Source organism: Kockovaella imperatae (genome assembly GCF_002102565.1).
Source record: "Kockovaella imperatae strain NRRL Y-17943 chromosome Unknown BD324scaffold_8, whole genome shotgun sequence".
Classification (NCBI taxonomy): domain Eukaryota; kingdom Fungi; phylum Basidiomycota; class Tremellomycetes; order Tremellales; family Cuniculitremaceae; genus Kockovaella; species Kockovaella imperatae.
The window spans coordinates 569516-590552 of record NW_019028948.1 but is presented as its reverse complement, the minus strand read 5'-3'; the positions used below and the strand labels follow the sequence as shown (position 1 = coordinate 590552).

The 21037-nt window shown below is 52.5% G+C and overlaps 9 protein-coding genes across 9 annotated transcripts; 3 read left to right on the top strand and 6 right to left on the bottom strand.

The window, feature by feature from the left end:
- Nucleotides 1-6: 6 nt before the first annotated feature.
- BD324DRAFT_645995 (hypothetical protein) lies at nucleotides 7-2913 on the bottom strand (the record flags this gene model as incomplete). Its single annotated transcript, XM_022017617.1, has 13 exons — nucleotides 7-170; nucleotides 216-495; nucleotides 531-623; nucleotides 689-794; nucleotides 828-1343; nucleotides 1379-1510; nucleotides 1548-1879; nucleotides 1931-2272; nucleotides 2309-2503; nucleotides 2552-2569; nucleotides 2607-2690; nucleotides 2739-2759; nucleotides 2803-2913. The coding sequence occupies 13 exons, from the start codon at nucleotides 2911-2913 to the stop codon at nucleotides 7-9; spliced, it is 2394 nt and encodes a 797-aa protein (XP_021870538.1).
- Nucleotides 2914-3081: 168 nt separating this feature from the next.
- BD324DRAFT_628821 (Sec8 exocyst complex component-specific domain-domain-containing protein) lies at nucleotides 3082-7027 on the top strand. Its single transcript, XM_022016149.1, has 17 exons — nucleotides 3082-3898; nucleotides 3938-4106; nucleotides 4145-4244; nucleotides 4291-4561; nucleotides 4599-4812; nucleotides 4848-4928; nucleotides 4965-5081; nucleotides 5119-5500; nucleotides 5535-5587; nucleotides 5622-5760; nucleotides 5806-5912; nucleotides 5950-6087; nucleotides 6131-6216; nucleotides 6252-6366; nucleotides 6403-6521; nucleotides 6560-6770; nucleotides 6807-7027. The coding sequence occupies exons 1-17, from the start codon at nucleotides 3114-3116 to the stop codon at nucleotides 6972-6974; spliced, it is 3255 nt and encodes a 1084-aa protein (XP_021870537.1). The 5' UTR covers nucleotides 3082-3113; the 3' UTR covers nucleotides 6975-7027.
- A 19-nt stretch (nucleotides 7028-7046) lies between these two features.
- Nucleotides 7047-10342, top strand: BD324DRAFT_602192 (hypothetical protein; the record flags this gene model as incomplete). Its single annotated transcript, XM_022013940.1, has 4 exons — nucleotides 7047-7771; nucleotides 7808-9820; nucleotides 9860-9961; nucleotides 9999-10342. Coding segments are annotated over 4 exons (3184 nt in total), but the record flags the coding sequence as incomplete, so codon positions are not given.
- Nucleotides 10341-12236, bottom strand: BD324DRAFT_628816 (hypothetical protein). Its single transcript, XM_022016148.1, has 5 exons — nucleotides 12006-12236; nucleotides 11761-11970; nucleotides 11028-11722; nucleotides 10538-10990; nucleotides 10341-10501 (listed from the first exon to the last, which is right to left on the bottom strand). Exons 1-5 carry the CDS (start codon nucleotides 12223-12225, stop codon nucleotides 10349-10351), a joined length of 1731 nt encoding a protein of 576 aa, XP_021870535.1. The 5' UTR covers nucleotides 12226-12236; the 3' UTR covers nucleotides 10341-10348.
- A 123-nt stretch (nucleotides 12237-12359) lies between these two features.
- On the top strand, nucleotides 12360-13344 carry BD324DRAFT_628814 (P-loop containing nucleoside triphosphate hydrolase protein). The gene is made up of 5 exons (XM_022016147.1): nucleotides 12360-12583; nucleotides 12622-12705; nucleotides 12743-12821; nucleotides 12857-13009; nucleotides 13051-13344. The coding sequence occupies exons 1-5, from the start codon at nucleotides 12507-12509 to the stop codon at nucleotides 13312-13314; spliced, it is 657 nt and encodes a 218-aa protein (XP_021870534.1). The 5' UTR covers nucleotides 12360-12506; the 3' UTR covers nucleotides 13315-13344.
- A 51-nt stretch (nucleotides 13345-13395) lies between these two features.
- Nucleotides 13396-16484, bottom strand: BD324DRAFT_580777 (hypothetical protein; the record flags this gene model as incomplete). The annotated part of the gene is made up of 3 exons (XM_022013460.1): nucleotides 13396-16208; nucleotides 16247-16310; nucleotides 16350-16484. 3 exons carry the CDS (start codon nucleotides 16482-16484, stop codon nucleotides 13396-13398), a joined length of 3012 nt encoding a protein of 1003 aa, XP_021870533.1.
- Nucleotides 16485-16619: 135 nt separating this feature from the next.
- Nucleotides 16620-17261, bottom strand: BD324DRAFT_651671 (hypothetical protein; the record flags this gene model as incomplete). Its single annotated transcript, XM_022018372.1, has 5 exons — nucleotides 16620-16886; nucleotides 16921-16965; nucleotides 16999-17050; nucleotides 17088-17152; nucleotides 17205-17261. The coding sequence occupies 5 exons, from the start codon at nucleotides 17259-17261 to the stop codon at nucleotides 16620-16622; spliced, it is 486 nt and encodes a 161-aa protein (XP_021870532.1).
- BD324DRAFT_496581 (major facilitator superfamily domain-containing protein) lies at nucleotides 17233-19423 on the bottom strand. The gene is made up of 3 exons (XM_022012946.1): nucleotides 19115-19423; nucleotides 18530-19079; nucleotides 17233-18496 (listed from the first exon to the last, which is right to left on the bottom strand). The coding sequence occupies exons 1-3, from the start codon at nucleotides 19349-19351 to the stop codon at nucleotides 17358-17360; spliced, it is 1926 nt and encodes a 641-aa protein (XP_021870531.1). The 5' UTR covers nucleotides 19352-19423; the 3' UTR covers nucleotides 17233-17357.
- Nucleotides 19424-19436: 13 nt separating this feature from the next.
- On the bottom strand, nucleotides 19437-21002 carry BD324DRAFT_628806 (glycosyltransferase like family 2-domain-containing protein). The gene is made up of 3 exons (XM_022016146.1): nucleotides 20843-21002; nucleotides 19665-20806; nucleotides 19437-19624 (listed from the first exon to the last, which is right to left on the bottom strand). Exons 1-3 carry the CDS (start codon nucleotides 20929-20931, stop codon nucleotides 19605-19607), a joined length of 1251 nt encoding a protein of 416 aa, XP_021870530.1. The 5' UTR covers nucleotides 20932-21002; the 3' UTR covers nucleotides 19437-19604.
- Nucleotides 21003-21037: the final 35 nt, after the last annotated feature.

Here is a 21037-nt window from a genome sequence, read left to right as displayed (position 1 = left end):
ATGCCATCAAGTCTCGCTCTCCCCCTTTGGAGAGGGCAGAGAGCTCCAGTCCAAGGAATCATGCTTGTCTTTGTCGAGCCATTGGAAGCTGAGACTCAGGAAAGCGCGGGCAAATCCAGTCAAATGAGTGTCTGGCATCTCTGAGAGACTGAGCGTCTCAAGATGAGGAACTACGCCGTCGGTCACCATGATTTCATGCCAGGAATTGAACTTACCAATCCTCTCCAGGACTCCGTCTTTGCGAGTCTTAGGCACAGGATTTGGACGGCTTGGTCGCTTCTTTTTTGGTTTCTGGAAGGCATCTTCCTGGGTGGCTGCGTTCTTGGGCCCAATTTCCTCCACGTATTCTGTAAGACTGTTTCCAAGTAGGACGCGCCCAACCTGCGTCAACCGAGGTCCAAAGTTTGTTGCCAGTATGTTCTGGTAAAGTGATTTGGGACAATGAGGCATGTACAGAAGATACGATTGATCATCGTCTAGCACATGTTTGCCATCCTAAAGATCAAGAAATGCTTCCAACGGATACTTACAAGATTCTCCTCTATTTGTGGCACTTGAAAATAGGTCAATACCCTCTTGTCGAGATCATCCCAAACCGGATCAAATGCAGCGATTCGAGATGCCTGAGTGTCTCGATAAGTTCAGAGCATGAGAAGTCGTAGAAGGCACAAACTTGAAAATCCGCCACCAAAACCAGCAGCAAAGCCAATTGGATCTGAGCCGTACGATCGCTGGCCGGCTTGCCGAGACCCAAACACAGAATTTGAGGGGATGATCCGACAGCAGCTTTAAGCCTAGGCAAAGCGGCTGATATCAGCAACGATCACATGACGTAAGACTTACTCGCCCAGGAATCACCCCATTTCTCCGTGAGTTTTACACGCTTTGTCTCAATCTCGTTTATGATGATCTGAAACTTCTGTTCGGTAGCCTCGGACGATAAAGGCAGAACCTTGCTCCTCTGTTTTGGATTAGACGGTTTGATAGACTGTTTACCAGGCTGGCTTGCGGCCGAATGCTGCTGACGAGATTTGCTGCCAGAGTGCGTGTCAGTCTTGTCTGAAGACCGCACTGAGCCGCCCTTCCGGCCACGCTTTCCTTCCGAGCCTTTCTCCACCTTCTCCTGCGATTGATCGACTTGGTCTTTCGGCTGCATGGTTGTCGCAGAGGAACTACCATCAAAGTCCACCTCCTTCTGCGATTGATCGACTTGATCTTTCGGCTTCATGGTTGTCGCAGAGGAACTGGCATCAAAGTTCCAGGTCGAGTCACTTCTTCCAGGAGGCGCGGCTAGAAATTCCGTCTCTGCAGTCATATGACCGTCATAATTTTCCTTATGAGAACTGGATCGTCAGCTTGCATAGACAGACGACCTTACATATTGAGTCCAGAGTCCCCACTAGAGACACCAGACAAGTGGGTCGAAGAGTTTAGTTCTGCAGCATCGTGCTCTCCCGACTGGTCAAGCAAACCGAGTTCATGAGCCTCGTCCTCCATTTGCCTTCTCAGTCTCATTTATCAGCCTTCATCTCCACCAGTTTACTCACTTCAAGACTGCCTGCTTGTGACGCTTGCTTCTTTCATGGTTCATCCATGTTGCATCGCTGGCGAATGTCTTCCCGCAAGCGACACATTCGAGCAATTGTTGCGCATCCACTTGGTCCTCATCCTCTTCCGACGACAGCGGAATGTCGTTGATCTTTTGCCAATCCTGCTCTTCAAATTCCGCGGCAGCTTGCTGTCGGATATCCTCTCGACTGGGCCCGTCCTCAGTCCGTCTAGGTCGATCGGGAGCATCTCTCGCCTCCTTTCGCCTTGCAGATGAGCTGCGATATTCCTTATATCGCGGATCTCGCGCTTGAAGAAACGAGACCAGTTGCTGATCACGTCAGCAAGCGTAAATTCGTCCTAACTGCGCTGGCAGTCTCACCTTAATAGTATGATTGTAGTCTCGCTTGTACTCCTCACGAAGCTTTCTATTCTCCTTTTCCATTAATCTACGCATGCTCCTGTCGGTACCTTTATCTAAATCCCATTTCTTGACCCATTCAAAGCTCTTCACTGTCACAAACTCGGCCCAGACTGAGTAAAAGTCCCGTACCCACAATTGTGTGGTTCTCTCGGCCCGTGTGATCCCGGGAAGGGGCGCGTACACGGTACTGGAATCGCCGAAGGATGGATACTCCCACTGTCCATGACCAGCCGCAGTAGCATTCTCTCTCTCATCTGTAGCAATCAGTTCGAAGAGAGAGCGGTAAACGGAGTAGAAGCCCTGGATTGTCAACGATAACAAAATGCAGCTTTTCACCTCAGGAGAATCATCCATTTTTCGCGCCAGCTTGGGGTCGAAGAACCGGAGGAGCTGCTCCATGCGGACACCTGGCTTCCCTGGACCCGCGAATTTGCTGGTCCTCTGGACGTCTGAGGACCGAACATGCTCATACAAGTCGTTGTCCACAGCCCCACTGGGAAGATTCCGGTGAGAATCGTAGAATGCTCGCTCCTACGAACACATCAATCTTTTCCTCGCTGGCTCACTTCTCGAACGTACATTTGGGTCCATAAGAATCTGTTTGTGAGTTTTGATGCTGGCCATGATGGCTTACCTCGTAAGCCTGCTGCAAGTCTGCGAACATCTTGGTAGCTTCGATCGCTTTTTCCGGTGGGCATTTATCCGGATGCGTGAGCAGCTACGAAGCAGATTCAACAACCAGACCGATCCCGTAGATCGTGCTTACTGCCAGCTTTCGATATGATCGCTGGTGACAGTCAGTATGGGGTAGCGGATGGGATGAGCCTCACTTTGATGTCCTCTGGAGTGGCATCCTCGCTGACCTGGAGCAGTTCATAGTAGTCCACAGGCGAGGGCTCAGCGCCGTCACCGGCACTTTGACGGGATTGATCATTCCCCATGGCTGACTTCAGGCATAGTACATATTCTCAAAGCACGGCTTAGTGGGCGGTTGCAGCTTGAGTTGGGTACTCAGGGCCATTTGTATTGTGACGCGGGCTCGGCGGCGATCACCGCTCTGTATGCATATGCAATTCATTGTGCAATGCCCTTGCTCTGTATACGACCTACAACTTGCCATCTCACCACTCACCCTGTCGGTATGGCTGCTCCACCTCCTGATGAGCGGTGGAAGCAGCCGCTGCCAGCTTCGAGCTCAAGTCCTGCTCGTCCCGCTCGTTCTCGCATGCGCGACCCCGGTTACAGCGAGGACACAGAACCCTCTCAGCGTCGACGCGCAGGAGCCTCGTCCGAGGTCCAATCATTTGCAGACCCTTTTGCATTTGATCGCACACAGAGATCCCAGATGAGGTCTCAGGCATCAGTATCGGACACAGTGCAAAAGTCGACCATCGCGCCTTCAGACAAGTTGCGGAATGCTGTCGGTGCGTTCATGACCGCAGCTCGGACAGCAGAACCACAACGGCCCACCAAGAACAGGGCACGACAGGCTAAGAGAGAGCCTTGGGAATTTGCAGACGAGGACAGCAAGTACGGCGAGATCGATGGCGTTCTCCGCAAAATCCAGCAGACATGGCCATTCGTCCTGGAGAGTGACTTTTCACCCTCAACGTTAGCTCTATCGCTCCTCGCCGAGACGGATGGTACAGCCCGATCTCCTCTCAGAGCCTTCCTCAAGGTTCACGATGAATTATCCATGGCGCTTCAAAGCGCTGTGCAGTCTCATTTTCAAACATTTGCGGCTTCGCTTCCTTCACATTCCGCGTTCCTGTCAACCCTGATCAGAGCGCAAGAACAGGCCAAGAATTCGAAGATTGCCTTGAGGGAAGCTAGGGAGGGGTTTGCCGGTCGAGGCAAAAGCGAACTGGCCAGCATTAAGTCTAGAGAGAAGACTGTCAGGGACATGTTATCCCTTCTAGACGTCGTGTATGTTCCCAAGCGAGCGGTGTCATACTGACCGGCAAGAGACGCGCTCCGCCTGATTCCAGATCAGCTCGAATCTCTAGTCGGAGAAAAGCGATACCTTGAAGCAGCGAGATTACTCATGAAAAATGTCAAAACAAGCCGACGCAAAGATCTGTTAGATATCGGGGCTTTGTCGGACCTGAGGGTGTACTTTGCGTCGCAGGAGACGGTACGTCCGGGCGCTTGGGAACACACACTGATCAGAAGACCCTCGCGGAGATAGCTGTCGAGGAACTTCAAAATCATCTGTACCTTAAAGGTTTCACTAGCGAATCAAGGTGGCACGCCTATGGGGACGGCCTATCTGGTGGGTTGCAAGATCCATTTTGCTTGCTGAGGGGCTCTCGCGTCAGTCGATGGCCACAATGACAGGGACTTCTTTGCGGCATATGTTCGCTCAATTGCGATGAAAACGCAGATGGAAGTAGAATCACACAGTCTCAAGTCATTGGCTGGGGACAGCGCATTCGAGGCTGATCTCGAGTCCTTTGACGCCATGGGAAGTCTCTTGGAAACTCTCAGTGTTCTCGGAAAACTGGAGAGCTCAATCGAGACAATCGTACAGCGAGCACCAGGAGAGCTGCACAACTTGGTGGACACTACTTTAGAAGAGGTCGAGGAAAGGTGAGTGCCTTGAGTGCTCTTCGCTCACAGCGCGAAGAGCTCAGCACAGGCATGAGCAATCCGCTGTAAGGAGCGCCTCTCACATTACTTCTCGTCCACGGAATTCCGACTTCCGCTCCTCGTTGGATGGACTGGCAAGACAACAAGACATCGTAACGTTGCGAGACCTGTTCTGGACTCTTTATTCTAAAATGAATGCTGTGCTTGAGGGATACAGAGTCGCATACGAAGTTTGTCGTTGGATTGCAGCGGTGAGCATGCCGAGATGAGTTGTGCTGAAAGGTAGAGGCGAGAGGTGCAATCCGAGACGAGGACGAGTACTTCCGATGTGCCAGTTCGAGACCTTTGGAGACCTCTCCACCAAGAAGTCAGTCCCTCGATGTACCTTACTGAGTAAATATAGGTTCAAAAATTGCTCGAGAGCTACCTCTCTGATGCGGTGACGGGCTCAGACTCTACGCAGCCGTCTACAGCAGTAAACGATGTGCTTAGGGTCGGGCTTAATCGTGACCGGCAAAAGGTTTGCACGCTGTGACTTTGGCTGTGCTTATGTGAAGTCTCTCTTCAAGTTCACAGATACCGATTCCCGCATGGTGTCGAAAGATGCTCGAGTCATCGACAACAACCTCCAAGAAGCGCTTAAAAGCTTTGCGCCTGGTCTCATCAATATTCAGGTGTCTGGAGATCTGAACGCTGAATTGGAGGACGGCTTCGCCACACGGGTGACTCACCGGAGACTTGTCCCTGCAAATCCCTTCAATGTCTCCACCTTATTCCAACCGACACTTTCCTTTATCGAGCGCGCGTGCGCTGCGGTTCCTCCTGAATTCGACGAAGAGCCTCGGAGTATTGGTGGCATACTGGAGGAATTCGTCATTAAAGTCTTCCTGCCTCGGTTAGACGAACAAGTGTCCATGGCTTTTCAAAATGCGATATCAGGTGAGTCTTCCAGAGCATCGGCAGCTCACCGTAGGTACCGACAGTCTAGAGGTGGATGACACATCTGTCGAGAGACCGCCGCAGAGAGTAAGACTAATTACTGATCTAGCTGAGTTTTCAGTCCAGTGTTCGAGTTCTGGCCTTGATCCACAATCTCTGCGATTTGTTGGATAGCACGCCATTTCATCGGGAGAATTACAGTCGCTTAATTGTTGGTGTTATTGTGCAATTCTATCAAGAGTGCAGCACACAATTCAAAGGTATCTATCACATTTTTCTGCAATGCTTGAGTGCTCATCAAGCAGACATCGTCCAACTGGTGGGAAGGGGACTGGAGCAAATGGCACTGCCCGCGCTGTGGGCGCAACGTGAAGAAGTCACAACGTGCTTGACAGAGATCCGCGCAGCTAAAGTGAGCAATTATCCCTCTGCAGCGCTTTGACTTCTAGTCATTCGCACTGGAAGGGCCGCTGCAGCGAGAACTCAAGATCGAAAACGAACTTTTGGGAAACGATGTCATCACGGAAAACCGACTGATCGGGTCCACTCGCAAATTTGAGGATCTGTGCTCTCTAGCCCAGAGCTTGGTGAGTTTCTCACTTGTCGAGGGAGGCTGATCCTCTATCCAAGCGCTGGTTTATGGAGGCCCTACTGGATCTCCAGGAATCAACCCCAAGAGGCAGTGCCCGACTTCCTTTGACCCAAGCGATGTCGCAGTACGTTCTGATGTCAAAACAATTGCTGACAACAGGCGTTTCGATGCGATCATCCTGACGTACGAGCAGTTGACCGAGATGGTGATGAACGCATGCAGAATCGAGCTTCGGGGCAGAGTAAGATGTAACTTAGGCGCTTTCCTTCGAAAGGTGGGTCACCTGTATCATATTCTGCTCATCAAATAGGGCGAATTCTGGCTGGAAAGCGAAGCGCTTGAGCCCGATCCGGACGTGACTGATCTGTGCAAGTGCCTGGTTCGATGCGTAGAGATTACTGGTAAGACTCTAGAACCATCGGATGCCGAGTGAGTCAGTGATCGAAAGCCTGTCTGACACTTCCCAGATTTGCTGTGCGAGGACTTGGTCAACTGGCCAATCATCTCTTCATTGCGTCCGCAGGCTCGATAGGCGTGGTCAATCCCGCTGGTGTATCGAAGATACAAAGGAACATCAAGGCGCTGCAACAGACCCTCAGGAGCTCGGTGGAGACGGGCGATGCCTGTCTTCTGACCAGATCGTGGGAGTACTGGACATTGTACGAGCGGGGACCGAAGGTGAGCTTTAGCGAAAGCCTCCCCTGACGTTCCAAGGCCATGATGAACGAGCTCCGAAAAAGCAAGCCCCTGTACACATTTGAGGACTACAAGAATATGCTTGAACTGCAATGCAGAACCGAGCTTGAAGAAGCACCTTCTGCAGCACTCAATTCGTATTTGATAGACTTGCACGCGCTTTCTATGGAGGTACACGAATGGTAAAATATTAGAGATGCAGATGCGTTCTGTCGCACGCATGTATTTATAAGCCCTTTTCACCCATATAAGTAAAATGATGAAAGTATTCTCTTCCGGTACTTGCTGGAATCGTGCATGTCACACTATGCGCCGCCTTTGGCCATCTCGGTTGGTCACAAGGCTGGCGCTGTCACACCGACAGACTAGACTATCCCTACAAGGCCCGTCTCCCAGATTTTGGCACGGATCGACATCCTATCAAGCCAGATCCGCTCGACCCGTGCCTCGCAATGCCGAAAATGCTACTGACAGATTAGAACGTGTTGAGGAAAAAGTTGAGGATGAGAGATTGGATGAGGATAGCTCTGAAGAGGAGATCGTTGGCGCCCTTGGACCTCCTCCTTCGCCCACCGCTTTCGCAGAGCGGATTCTTTCCGTGACCCCACCTCAATCGCCAGTACAAGGAGCTCAATACTTAAAGCCTCTGCAGGATGCTCTTTTGTCTGCATTCCTCCCAGCGAACCAACACGTTCATCCCGTAGCATCATGCTCGACCGATCGATCTAGTGACAGTGGCTTGATGCAGGTCGGTCTGCCGTTCCATCAGATCACAGGCGGTGCTCTGGTACCCCCTTCCGCAAGCAGGGACACGGAGCTCCTACAAGAATCTGTCATTGCCGTGACATCACCCTTTGAAGGTGGCAGCTACTACAACTTCGAGTCGGTCAAATTGACCGCGGCTACATTGGATGCCGATCTGTTGAAGTTTGACCTCGTGCTGGGCGTGGGTCTCAACGGGACTGAGACAGCGTACAATGACGGTAAGAACTCGCTGAAGCGTTCTGCTGACCAAGTAGTGCCCCTAGCTCCAAAGCTGCCGAGACGCCTGAACCCTCCGATGCAGGATGTAGCTGGCTTGGATGCAAGAGTCACAAAGCACGAGGCACCGGCGCCTGCAAGAGCTGCAGAGAACGAAGAGACTGAAGAAACCCAAGACGCCGAGGACTCGATGGACGAGTCTGGAGACTTTCAGGCGTCCGGCCGGACAATTCTCGTCACCTCGTTGGTTCCGCAGCAATTCGGAGGAAGAGACCCCTATCCTAGGACAACTCGACCGCTGGACAGTGAGAAAGTGGAATGGGTGCGATTCTTCCTCGAGATTCTGAGAGCGCAACGATCTCGTCGGCCGCGGATCGTGTATCTCGAGGGATCCACAAGTATGGGTCCCTCTTTCCCAGTCTGGTGGACCTCTTTCATCAAGGCTGTCCGCCTGTATCGTGCTGATAAGGGCGAAAAGGAGGCCTTGGGAAATTGCGAGGCCAAAAGGAAACTTGTCATTGTCCTCTCCTTTAGTCCTTCCCTCCTGCCGCACCACTCAGCTACATCAAGGTCGCAGCCGGTGTCTCAGGCTTCCATGCCGCCCAAACATATTCCGGAACCGCTGCAAAGTCTCGCCTTACACCTTTCTGGAGAGAGAGACCCGGATGATGCTGTGCCGTTGTGGTGGGGAGGAATAGAAAATGATACGAACGGTCGCGAGCAACGCATACGGGAGCGTTTATCCAGCTTCGTCAAAGGCAATGACCAATGTGTAATCCCATTCTTATCGATCTCTACCGGGGAGCAAGGTGGCTTGAACCTCCCTCTGCCGTTCATGGAGATGTTGTCTCCCCAAAGTCAGGCAGAGAACCTGTTCGACAGGATCATTTGGAGATCGATTCCCATTGTCCCAGCGAAAAGGCAGCGGCAACACGAGCAAGTGGAAAGGCTTACATCTCGACTCGCTATATCGGCTGCATTGGTCCAAAATGCTTTGGCGCCTTTTGATGGTAGTTTGGGGGATATCGAGTCCTGCCTCCGCGAGGTAGGAAGCCACACAATGTACCGTGACGCTGGAGATCGTGGCAAGCCTCTTTATACGCTCGGCCAGGAGCGGAGAGCCTCTAAAGCTTTCGATTTGATCGAGGACAGTCATCTGCATTGGCAGAATGCTGTCATAACCTCTCAAAAAGCAAGAATTATAGCAAGCGTGGCCTTAAGCAATCGAATACGCGCCAGTCGCAGCTTAGTCGTGCCTTGGTCTGATATCATCGTTGCCTCGAATGAGGTTTCGACAATGTCGCAAACGCTCAGGCGACATGTGGCCGGCCTTACCAAGAAGATTAAACCGCAGTCTCGGGCTCAACCGCAACCGCCACCGGCCAGGTCAGTTGACTCTTCGGCCTCCCTCATCGCTTCGGTAAAGATCTCTAAAGATCTCGATACCTACGAAAAACGCCTGCTTCGTTGTATAGTGGACCCGAGCAAGATCTCCAGCGGTACTTTTGACAAAGTCCATCTCCCAGTCGAAACAATTGACACTATCCGCACCATGATAACGCTGCCCTTACTTTATCCCGACGCATTTGCGCGCGGAGTTCTCAAACATCATGCCTCCAATGGCGCATTGCTCTTCGGGCCCCCCGGCACCGGCAAAACCCTGATGGCGCGTGCCGTGGCAAACGAAAGCGGGGCAAGAATGATCGCAATTCAGGCGGGAGATGTCAACGACAAATACGTGGGAGAGAGCGAGAAACTGATAAGGGGCATCTTCTCTCTCGCTCGACGCCTGGCGCCATGTATTATTTTCTTCGACGAAGTAGATTCTCTCTTCGGCGCTCGATCTGGAGACTCTTCAGGTCGACATCACCATCAAGTACTGACAGAATTCATGCAGGAGATGGATGGTCTGGGAACAGCAGAAGTTAACAAGAAGAAGGGAGTGATGGTCATAGGGGCAACAAATCGACCTTTTGATTTAGATGAAGCTGTCTTAAGACGTTTACCTCGAAGACTATTGATTGATCTCCCGGATGTGAAAAGTCGTCGAGGTGAGGAGATGGTCGAGAAAAGAGCTAAGAACCCTATAGCGATCCTGGACATCATGCTGCAAGATGAAGCTGTGGCAGACGATGTTCAACTCGACGCTATTGCCCAGGACACTGAGGGATTTTCTGGTTCAGATTTGAAGCGTGAGCCACGTTGTTCGTTCACAGAACTAACTCCAAGATCTCTGCGTGTCCGCCGCGATGGCTGCTGTGAAAGAGACCGTCAAGGTTCCTTGGAAGACCAAAGACGTCGTAGCTATCTCGGATGGCACAGTCCAGCAAGATTCAGATACCCACCTGAAGAGAGTCCTTTGCCGTCGTCACTTCGACTCTGCACTCAAGCAGATCCGGCCGTCTGCATCTGAGGAAGGTACTTTCACCGCGCTGCGGAAGTGGGCAGAGCGATTTGGAGACGGCGGCAGTGGGCGAGGCCGCAAGACGGGATTCGGTAACGGATTTGGGTTTAGCGACCCAGCATCAAAATCTCGCAGAGATACGGGATACGGTCGGATCACGCAGGTATGATATGCATCATTGTTGCGAAACTTGTTGTTGCAACGCTCGTATACGAGCTTTTATTACGTCAAGTCGCTGTAACCTACCCTGTGCGACTCTGCTCAGGGCTTGAGAAATGGCGAGCGCACGCCCAGTCACAAGTGGCTTCCCGAGGGTGGAGACTTGAGACTTTCGGGTCAGCTCGGGGACAGAGCGATAACTCACCTCACATTCCTCCGAGAGAAGAACTGTGATCCGATCCCAGTCTTTCCAGAAGAGGCGCTGAGCCCGATGCCACAAATGTTGACCGAGTCGAACCCCGCAAAGAATGCCTAAGAGAGAGCATGCTGCACCCGTAGTACCGGTGAGGATATCTAGTTGTGTCGCAGCCCAGGAGACACTGATTCCCATTGAGCCCATGGCAAGCATGGCGATCGAGGCCTTGTCTGCACTTCGCTGTAGACGCGGCACGAGTCTGTCTAAGACCTCCTGATCTGGGCAAGATATCAAGGCACGCAGATTGTTCGAGTTTTTCGGGCCTCGAGCTAAGATTGCGAGCTCATTTTGCACAAGAGCAGATGGGCCACAATCGACTCTGGAGCTCATTGTCAAAGCTCTATCAGCCTCTGACATCAACAGAGCCTGGCGCTCCTCCAATTTGCCAAGAGCAAAAGCAAGCTGTAATCATGAGCGAGACGTCATCAGCCGAACACACCTGAGCCTGAAGTGTGTCGTGCATGCCCGAGCGAATTGTCCCCTCAATCTCCTTGCCGCAGTCGTCAATCCGAACAGTCGACAAGAGATTGAACCAGCTCCATTGGGTTTGAAAATTTCTCTCCAGTCTCTTGCGGATGTGTGTGAAGCCATCTTGAGCGACATTTCTAAACACTCCCTCATCTGAGCCTTTCGCAGCGCGTTGGACTTCTGAGGCGAGGGTCATTGCCAAGTTTTGCGTGTGCTGATTGCGTTCTGTATCCGACTCCAACGTGGACCCAGCGGCGTGAAGGGTCATGTTCATTAGCCGCGCCGCCAATGCTCCACCACTTGGTACCTCTTCGATCACCCGCTGTAAATTCCCAACGCCCGATGCAAGATATTGGCCTTGAAACCGATCCAACGAATAAGTCGAAGGATTGGGTCCGTTGAAAGTCCGCATAGCGGCCAGGGCATCTGCTGCGTGAATGAACGACAAGCTTGTCCCAATGAGGCCTCTTTGGCGCATCTGATTTGCGAGCTGAGTCTGTGTATAGGACGGGGGCAGTTTGCCATTTATCACTACCAAGGCGGAGGGAGAGTGGAGAAGCGGTCTCAGTGCAGCGGGAATGCCGTCCAAAGTAGTGTATGGATCCAAGACGATGAGCACAACGTCACACTGCAATAGCTCGGAGAGAACGGTCGACTCGTTTTCACCTGAATCTTCAGTACAAGAAGCGGAGGTGAACTCTCACTGGTAACTTCGACGACGCAAAGGTTCAGTCTTCGGAGCCAGGAGGAGGGCAATACGACGTCATCATTGCTATCGCATCCGAGTAAAATGCTGGGCTTGGTATGATCTGCGCGATTCAGAAGTGAGCCAATGGTTTTGTCATTGTCTTCTAGAACATCTTGGGTGAGAGCAGAGACGACCTCTGAGCGTCCCGAGTACTGAGTGCCCCAAACTCCGGATCAGCCATGGTTCAAGTGTCCAGCTCACTTCCTAGACGCCGTCGACCTGGCTGTTTCAGATGCTGGATTCCCTTCTCTAATCTTTCGGTCCACACCTCCAGTCCAGCGAAGTCAGAAAGCAGCAGGTCACGCAGCTCCAAGAGAGGTGTCACGCTATGAAGATGAACGGACGACACGGGTCGCCTCATCCGCCGAGAGCGCATGACATGGCGCAACGCTCCCCTTCTCGCCGAGGTGAGCCACTTCATGTTGATGGGCAGCCAAACGAAGCAAGGACTTGAGCTGGCAAGTTCATGTCGACCGCCAGATCATTTGTCACGTGACTTTAGTACGCGGTCCGCGCCGGCCATCGCGCGCTTGAATTGGCCCTCAACCGCTCTGATGTATGTTCATTGGACTGTCCTGACTGCATGACGACCGCGTACCGAATCCTACTCAAATCGGAACCAAGGCAATGCTCACGAACGACTATACGACATTTTGACGATCTGCTTTCTTGACGATTGGAACGACACGGACACCACGCATCATGACGGAACAAGGATACCTTTCCTCAGGGTCTGGGAGCGGCAAGATGTCTGGTGGTGAGGGAAGTGACAGGTCAAGGTGAATCATCAAGCTACCCCGGCTGCTGATCGTGACAGCATCGTTCTCAAAGTAGGCATGGTCGGAGACTCTCAGATTGGAAAGACATCTCTGATGGTGAAATATGTGGAGGGGAGCTTTGAGTAGGTTGATGTGGTCGTTGCCTGCCCTGATATCCAGTGAGGATTACATCCAGACTTTGGGAGTCAACTTCATGGAGAAGACTATCAGCATACGGAACACGGAAATCACCTTTTCGGTAAGGGCAATGACGTTCATGCGACTCATGTCGAGATCTGGGATTTAGGCGGCCAACGAGAGTTCGTATCGATGCTACCCTTGGTGTCAAATGACGCAGTGGCGATTCTGTTCATGTTCGACTTGACACGGAAGGCTACTCTCAATAGTGTCAAGGAGTGGTATCGACAAGCCAGGGGTTTCAACAAGGTTCGTGGCTTGACACCACACATCGAGATGACACCTTTCAGACGGCTATACCAGTCTTGGTGGGCACGAAATATGACATGTTTGTGTCCTTCCCGCACGAGGAACAGGAGGAGATCACAAAACAGTCCAAGAGGTTCTCAAAAGCTATGCACGCGCCTTTGGTGAGCCGGTCTATGTTCGCAGCATCTGATCAGCAGATCTTTTGCTCGACGGCGCAGGCGATAAATGTGCAGAAAATCTTCAAGATTGTCCTGGCCAAGGCTTTCGACCTGAAGGTAGGCCGGGTTCCCGTTGACACCTGCTGACAGAATCAGTGTGTCATTCCAGAAATCGATCAGATCGGTGATCCCATCTTGCTGTACGTAGATGTGTAGATTTGCATGGAGCTACAGGTGGATACCGGAAACATGATAATGCTCCCCGAGCAAGGTCTTGCAGATCACTACAATTCGGTCCAGTCGAGCGAGGAGCGAGAAGCTCGTAGTGATACCAAGAGCGTATCTCATGTACTCTACAGATTCCATGACATCTATCGTGACCAGCTCAGCCGTGTGCGTCAGATGGGCCGGAAGTTCTAATCCCTTGGTCTTCCCCATCCTGAAGCGGGCTACCAAGGGGCTGGGGGTGATCTGAGGCAGAGCTGTTCCAGCGGCAAGTGCAGTGGACGTCATGGAGAAAACTGCAAGAACGTCTCCAAGGAACAATGGGTCGTCAAAGCGAGTGCGGTTGAGCAGTAGTTGACGCCATGGCATGTCCATTTGAGTCAGGACATGGTGGAATTGGTGCAAGAGAAGCAGACTGTCGCGAAGGGCTTCCAACAATGCTCTGTAACGCTCCTCTGGCCATCTTCCGCGCAGCGAGTATTCGAGTTTCGCGTTGGCGTGACGGGCTCCTAGCTTTGCCAGCTTTGCGCGAAGGGTGAGAACTTCATTCCGTGTGGAAGGATCGTTCGCCATGCGGGGACTCCTCAGATTCGCTTGAGACAATACGCCGCAGAGGATACTGCCAGTATCTACGATAACCCCGGCGTACGACTGACGAATCGCCCGTTTGCTTGAATACGCCGGCGGTAGGTAGGAGAAGATGTAAGCTGACGTGATTCCGATCAGAACGCATACGAGGCGTCTCCAGGCAACGTCAAACCCCCACTTGGCGTCAGTGAGGGCTCCGACGGTGCCGTTGAGGTAGGAATAGCCAATGACTAGAGCGAATGTTACTGTTGTCATGACTGATGTCAATACCTGGCCTGGGAAGTGAAGGCGGAAGAACATTGCGAGGGGAAAGGTTGCTGCGCAGATCGCTCCGAGTCCAAATGCGTTGCCGGAGGAGGCCCCGCATCCTATGTACCACACCACTGTTCCAAGGAGAGCTCCCCAGAAAGAAGCCACCACTCGAGCGATCCAGGCTCCGGCAGTGTCGCCAGCGAATACAGCGAGGGTCATCTGGGCCATGATGGTGCACCAAATGCCCCGATTGTAGTAGTAGAAAGCCGCAGACTGTTTTAGGAATTGAGGCAGCGCTGTTAGGACCGTCAGTACCCCAGCTTTCAAGAGAAATGCAAAACTCCGGGTACCCAGAAGGTCTGGCAGGCGAGTCAAGCGAGACAAAAGATCGAGTGTGCTGCTGTCGAAAGGTGTACTCTCTGGATCTCTGCGTTTTACGAGGCCAAGAACGTCGTCTTCGTACATCGGCACATCATTGCCTCGTCCATCTTCTGATCCACGACTATGCGCGATGAGGTCAGACAATTTTGGCGTCCAGAATCGTCGCCTGGTACGCGAAAGGCGAAGGGATTCCATGAGCTCTAGGGTATCGATGAGCGCCTCCGAAAATTCGATCAGGTGGTATTGAGCCACGAAGGATTGGAATAGATTGCGGAAATGAACCTTGCGATAGACTTCGCTCGAGCCCGTTTCAAATGCCCGACGATATGAGGCTAATGCCTTGAGTCTAAGCTTGTGAAAGCGGGCCAGGGCATCTCTATGGGACTTGAGCACACTTGCAGCCCCAGCTGGCGGTCGAGAGGCGCTGAAAGACGCGGCGAGTGTCATGGTGGCATTGAGACTCGAGTGACAGGCTGATACCAGTTCATGAGCGGTATTCGACAGGATGTCGAGCTGTTCCAAAGCGTCTGCGGTGTCATCTGCAAAAGGTCTCTCCACGTCCATATAGCGCTGAGATTCCCACAGGCCCACAGGTCTCTGCGTCCGGTGGCTCAGACGGAGCAGGGTGTGTGCCAGATGCTCGGCAGAGATTGCTCTTGAGGGCGGCCTCGGATGTTCATCAGGTGTAACGAGGCCTGAAGCGGTTTGGGAATGGGGAATAGAGATGTTGTGGGCAGACCATGCGGATGAGTCGAGGTGTGCGTGGAGAGTATTCGTCACCAAGACGTCGAAAAAGAATGCCAGACCGCCAGACCGGGCTTGGAGTGCGGCGACCCGGTCAAAAATTTCGTGAGCATCCCTCGGGGACAACAGCCCGTAGCTGATGTCAACTCTCAGATACCTTTTCTGCGTTCGAAGAGGAGGAATACCATCAAGCGATATCAGCAGCTTTTGCCGGATTGCACGGCTGTGCTCTGCCCAATCGTGAATTTCGAGATTAGAACGTTCGAACAATTTGACCGTTTCGTCGAGCGCTTGCGACATCGGTGCGAGCACCCCGCGGATTTTAGATAAGAATGAATGGCTCACTGATTCTGGGAAGACGACGAGGGAGCAAAGGATCGCAATGCCACCTTGGACCGCCATGGGCAAGAAGAAAAGCAAACCGCTTGTGTAATACGGCGTAGGGTATAGCGCCGCCGTTGTCAGACCAATGTCCATGAGGATGCAGGACAAGACCAAGGGAAATGTCGCGGGAGACGGTTGCGTGCGCATCTTGTACCATAGGAAGGTGCCAGTCCCGACGCCGAGAAATACGGCAAGCACGCTAGCGCTGCGTGCTTCTATGTAAGTCCCCTCGAAGATCAGCCTTCGATCCAGCGAAGCTGCCGAAGACTCGAATGGTGCCCATTTTGCGCGTGCCTCTGCTATGCGATCGTCGCTCAACGGTACACGGATCTGGCCTGCGATGAAAACACCTAGAGCTGTCCAAGCCCAGCCAATCGCAGCGAAGGAATAGAGATTGATGTAGATTTCAAGACTTTGAATGAAGGGGAGGGCGGGAGGGATCATGAATGCAATGACCAGGACAAAAACTGCCAGTCAGCCGAATCGGTGACATACCACCCCTTACACGCTGCGTAGCCTAGAGCCGCCTCTGTTGGTCGGATCAGCTGAAGGAGAAGGCCTATCCAGGCCTTGAACGTCAACCTGGGGAGTTCAAAGACCTAACTTACGGCTATTGCGCATCTTGCTACTGGCTTGAAATGTGCCAACGTCAATCTGCTCGGTATCCATGAGAACCACCTGTGTCCAATTATGGCGGAGGTCCACTTCTGTATCAGAAAGAACCTCCCAGAAGTGGACCTCATATGGGCGGACGCTCGCTGGCGACAGCCAGGTGTAGATGAATCATTTCAGAACCACAGACATGTTGCTGCATTTCTATAGCTAGCACGTGGCTGTAGTCGCCACCGAAAGAATGCGAGACCACACAATGCTATTCATCATCTGTCCTTGAAAGTCGATCTCGCTTCTTGCAACATGTTCCGAATGACATTCTGTCGTGCCACAGCTCTCGATTCAAAGCTCTGCAGCAGCTCATGAATCTCTATAGCACCTTTCTCTCTCCCTGCTGGGCAATCAGCTTTCTTCTTCCTATCCATTCCCTGCGACATGGAGGGCATGTCCGCCGGGAGCCTGAGCTGCGGCCGAGGACTGGCGGGTGTGCAGATAATGGACCGAGTCAGTGGAGGCTGAATGTCGTAGTCGGCCTGTCGCTTGAGCGTGACTTTGCATCCGACTCACTCTCCAGTCCGGACCGATAGTCATGTCCAAAAGTTTTTCCAGAGCCTGCTGTCAGCCTAAATCTTGCGCAACTCTCACCTTGGTGTACTGTCTCATTGATTCTATCATAAAATGCTTCTGCGCGTTGTCCCTATGCATCAGATAGCTGTAGACACACATCCACTCACTTTTGAGATCCAGCGAGAAGCGCTTCACAAGTCTCCCACTCCGATCGGAGTCGATCGTTTTCGTCCTGGAGGTGAGCCTCCTAACCGTTAAACAGGAAATCTCTCATCGGATCTCACCCAGGCGTCCGCAGCCCCATTCATTCGGATCGTGGAAAAGTGTCTCAAGCTTGACATGGTAGAGGTTCAACGTGGTAGCTTTCCATCATGTTTACACCAAATGCTCATCAAAGTCGTAGACTGAGTCTTTCAACCGTTGAAATATGCCTCCCTTTAATCTTCGCTCTCCTCTCGCATCTCGGCCAACCGCCGCCTCATTGCCTTCTCCGTTTTGGTTGGCGGAACCTTGCGACTAATCACAGCACCTATTAAAGCCATGAGACCACCGAATCGCAACACCCATGCGACGCCTGGCTTCGAGGAGTATTCGGCGTTGGTATCGGTGCCATCCGTCCACTTGAAGATCAGAGAAGCCACAATGGCAATTATGAATTGTGGAAAAACAATAGCGAGATTGTGGATCCCCATTATGGTCCCTCCTGCTACTGGCCCACTGCCTGTGTATTCGTTGTCTTGTCCCTCAATGTCGGCCGTGGACCAGCTTCGCGTCAAAGCCGTGCGCTCATTAGGTCGAACAGGACTCGTAGGCTGAGAACGAGAGACGGCAGGCTGAGATTGGAGGCGGGGCGGGCGTGGGCGTATCTCGGTGCTAGAGGAATCCTCGGCTTCCTTCAAAAACTCCATAATAATGGCGAATGGCACCCAGCAGGCGATTGCCCAGCAGATGCCGACGAGTGCGATAGCCACGGTTGCCTGCCAGACAGTCCGAATGAAGAACGTAGACGCCATGATTGCGGCGAAGAGCAGAAGACCAGCCGTCCATATGTTACGCAACATGAACGGCATAGTTGGTAGCTTGAGCGGCTTCCCGTGTCGTGCGGATTCCGCCTTCCACTGGCGGACCTGCTCGCGGATCTGCTCCAAGTCTGCTTCCTCATCGTCTGTTTCTCCTCCTGCATCAATCGCACCTAGCAATCTCCTGTCCCGCGAAGCGAGATATGGCAACAGAGTCCCCGCGACGATGGCGACGAACGAGTAAATGAGCAGAGCCAGGCTTCCCGCCCGCGTCGCCTTGTCGAGATCTGGTTCGTGTCCCAGCTCATCAGCCATTACATGGGCCACATACGTTGTGGAGTAGAACAGATAAGGAAACCATCCCATGAACGCGGCAATCTGAACGATGCAGACGCGACGAACAGGTTTGGGCAAATGAAGCACCGCTTCGTATATCGTGGAGATTACATCGCTGACTTTGGACCGGCGTCCGAAGGGGGAATTCCGTTCGACCTCTTCCTGGGTCCAGCAAGTGATCCAGACGGTGAGAACAAGGATTGCTAGTGCCACAATACAGACTGCGATTAGCAATGATCCGTCACAGGGCTCACCTTTGCGGAATTGACCTCCACCCACAAGGCGAATGATGGGGACATGGTTGAGATTGAGGAAGCCCATGGTGAACCCAACAATGTTGCCAAAATGGTTGAAGCGTCCATGCCAGGCATTAGCTGAGGCCAGCTGATCTCCAGGCACAATATCTAGGACCAAATTCCGCAAAGATGCTTGTAGACCGTTGAGGGCAAAGTCGAGGCAGTAAAAGCTTGTCACGGCAATAGCAATGGAGGTCGATCGCACCAAGTTGGCTGTCTTTGGATCCCATGATCCCTGACCTCCACCGAAGATAGCTACCAGAGTTGCCGCTATGGGCTGAGTGAAAGCCAAGCCCAGACCGCTCAGTACAAGAAGAATCGTTGCCATCACTATCCAGTACCGACGTCGGTATCTCGAATTGGAGGAATCAGAGATGGCACCAATGAGGGGTTGAGCGACCAGCCCGGATATTGGACCGGCAAGCCATACCAGGGATGTCAGCTGCTCTGAGAGACCTAGGGATAGCAAGTATGGCGTTCCATAGCCAAGCTCGACAGTCCAGGCAATCTGTCATCAACCTCTGACCTTCTTACCAATCTCACCTGACTCCCGCCCATGGAGACTGTCAAGGCTAACATACTCCAGATACTCAGACGACTCCTTGGACTAGCTTTGGTCCTACTCGGGGGAGTAGGTGAGACTGTTCGGGAACCAGGTGTACGGCTGGGTGCAAGTGTTCGGTCGGGATGTGTCGATGACGACCCGCCATTGGAAGGCGACCGCAGAAGAGTTGAGAACGAGGTGTAGGTGGGCTTGTCACCCTGTTTACTTGCCGTCATACTGAATGCTAGAAGATCAGCCTGTGGCGAGCTCTCGTTCGCCGCGCTGCGTGCTGCAATACCACAGGGAATGTATGCATACAAAGGGGATCTGCAAGGTGGGGAACCATGATGTGCATCATCAAAATCGGCGTTGGCCGCCCGCTATCAATCTTGCAGTTGGTGGCGAACCTGGCCTCACTCTAAGCATCGCATTCCCAGTACAAGACTCTACACATACAGTACGTAAGATACACCCTGTCTATAATTAGGTCTATGCTATCTTGGCTTCACCTGAAGATCCAGTCAGCCCGATTCTTGACATTACGCTCACCCGAACTGAGAACTCTATATCGCCTTCCTCGCCAAACAATGGTGTTGCCACATATCCCATATATCCAAATCGGCAACGCCAAAGCTTCTCGTAAGACCCAAGCGGCAAGAGACACTCCAGTAGACGTCACATTGCGCTCGAGTGCACGACAGACAGCAACGTCCACAATGATCCACGCCGACATGTGACAGACGAATACAAGGCTGGCAGACCAGTGGAACAGGTTGTTCATCGCCCAGGCTGCACATAGTCCCGACAAGATCGATTCTGTGAACGGCTCGAGGGCGACAACGAGGAATGGAGTCATCCTCTTCCTGACACGGATCCATCGGGCGCGCCTCTGAACATAATCCCAGATGGAAAGAGATCCCAGAAAGTCAAGAGCCACGTCTGAGGTCATGGCATGACGCAGACCGAGCTGGTGCCAGAGCGCCAATGCGATCATGTTGTCTTCGGCGAGGAACGGTGCGAATGCAGCCAGGCCAGAAGGAGGCTCGGAAAGATTCCGCAAGGTCTGGGAAGGGGTAGAGAGAGCGGCGATGTTTGTCCTGGAATACAAGTTCGATTTGCCCATGACGCAGGAGTCAATTGCCAACGTGTTGATGGCCAGGTACATCTTCGCGTGGGTCGTGTTGAGGAAGGCTTGTTCGACAAGACTACCCCATGTTCTTTGATGTGCAACGGCAAATGGCACATGGTGAACTAGTCCAACGTCTCCTCTCTGAGGTGCGATATGTGCAGCCTCAACATCTCTCTGCCCGATGAACGCCTCGACACTCTGTCGCAATATCCCGGGCACAAATGATATTGTGGCATCTACGACCCAGAGCAAGTCGTACTGAGCCTGCTCGAAAGCACCCAGGAGGTTATTGATCTTGGGGTTGACACCAACATTCCGAGGATCGATAATGAGTCTTGTCTTCACATCGGGATACTTTTGCATGAGCATTTTGACCACCGGAACGGATTCGTCTTCCTCATCTTGCACCGTGAATAAGATCTCAAATTTCGGATAGTCGAGTTTCATGGTACTCTCAAGCGCATTATAAAGATTCGTATCGAGACCGCACAGAGGTCTGATAATTGTCACCCCGAGTACTCCTTCAGGCATGATCAACCTGGGCGGCTTTTTGTATCGCTGACTGGAGATGAGTTCCACTGCCGTTCAATTGACTTACGCAGCACGCCATCCCAGAAGACAAAGGGCCCAAACAGCACCATATAGGACCAAGTAGATAGCTGCTGTCAGCACAGCTGCTCGAGGCATGATCCAGCCATGTAGAGGGTATCTGCTAATAATTCTTGATCTTTCGCTCGCTGGCCAACGCCAGTCAGTTCTGAAAATGCGGGATCAAATTTTCTGTTGTTTTTCG

Bases quoted from the DNA above. Each gene is read 5' to 3' on its own strand.
- BD324DRAFT_628821 (XM_022016149.1), top strand. From the start codon at position 3,114: ATGGCTGCTCCACCTCCTGATGAGCGGTGGAAGCAGCCGCTGCCAGCT. The intron at 5,501-5,534 runs GTGAGTCTTCCA...AGCTCACCGTAG, and splicing joins TTTTCAAAATGCGATATCAG to GTACCGACAGTCTAGAGGTG. The intron at 6,088-6,130 runs GTGAGTTTCTCA...CCTCTATCCAAG, and splicing joins GCTCTCTAGCCCAGAGCTTG to CGCTGGTTTATGGAGGCCCT.
- BD324DRAFT_628816 (XM_022016148.1), bottom strand. From the start codon at position 12,225: ATGAAGTGGCTCACCTCGGCGAGAAGGGGAGCGTTGCGCCATGTCATG. The intron at 10,991-11,027 runs GTGTGTTCGGCT...TCATGATTACAG, and splicing joins ACGACACACTTCAGGCTCAG to CTTGCTTTTGCTCTTGGCAA. The intron at 10,502-10,537 runs GTGAGTTATCGC...CTGACCCGAAAG, and splicing joins TTCTCTCGGAGGAATGTGAG to TCTCAAGTCTCCACCCTCGG.
- BD324DRAFT_628814 (XM_022016147.1), top strand. From the start codon at position 12,507: ATGACGGAACAAGGATACCTTTCCTCAGGGTCTGGGAGCGGCAAGATG. The intron at 12,706-12,742 runs GTAGGTTGATGT...CCTGATATCCAG, and splicing joins TATGTGGAGGGGAGCTTTGA to TGAGGATTACATCCAGACTT. The intron at 13,010-13,050 runs GTTCGTGGCTTG...GACACCTTTCAG, and splicing joins AAGCCAGGGGTTTCAACAAG to ACGGCTATACCAGTCTTGGT.
- BD324DRAFT_496581 (XM_022012946.1), bottom strand. From the start codon at position 19,351: ATGACGGCAAGTAAACAGGGTGACAAGCCCACCTACACCTCGTTCTCA. The intron at 19,080-19,114 runs GTGAGATTGGTA...GGTTGATGACAG, and splicing joins TCTCCATGGGCGGGAGTCAG to ATTGCCTGGACTGTCGAGCT. The intron at 18,497-18,529 runs GTGAGCCCTGTG...TGCTAATCGCAG, and splicing joins TGGAGGTCAATTCCGCAAAG to TCTGTATTGTGGCACTAGCA.
- BD324DRAFT_628806 (XM_022016146.1), bottom strand. From the start codon at position 20,931: ATGCCTCGAGCAGCTGTGCTGACAGCAGCTATCTACTTGGTCCTATAT. The intron at 20,807-20,842 runs GTAAGTCAATTG...ACTCATCTCCAG, and splicing joins CTTCTGGGATGGCGTGCTGC to TCAGCGATACAAAAAGCCGC. The intron at 19,625-19,664 runs GTGAGCGTAATG...CTGGATCTTCAG, and splicing joins ATATAGAGTTCTCAGTTCGG to GTGAAGCCAAGATAGCATAG.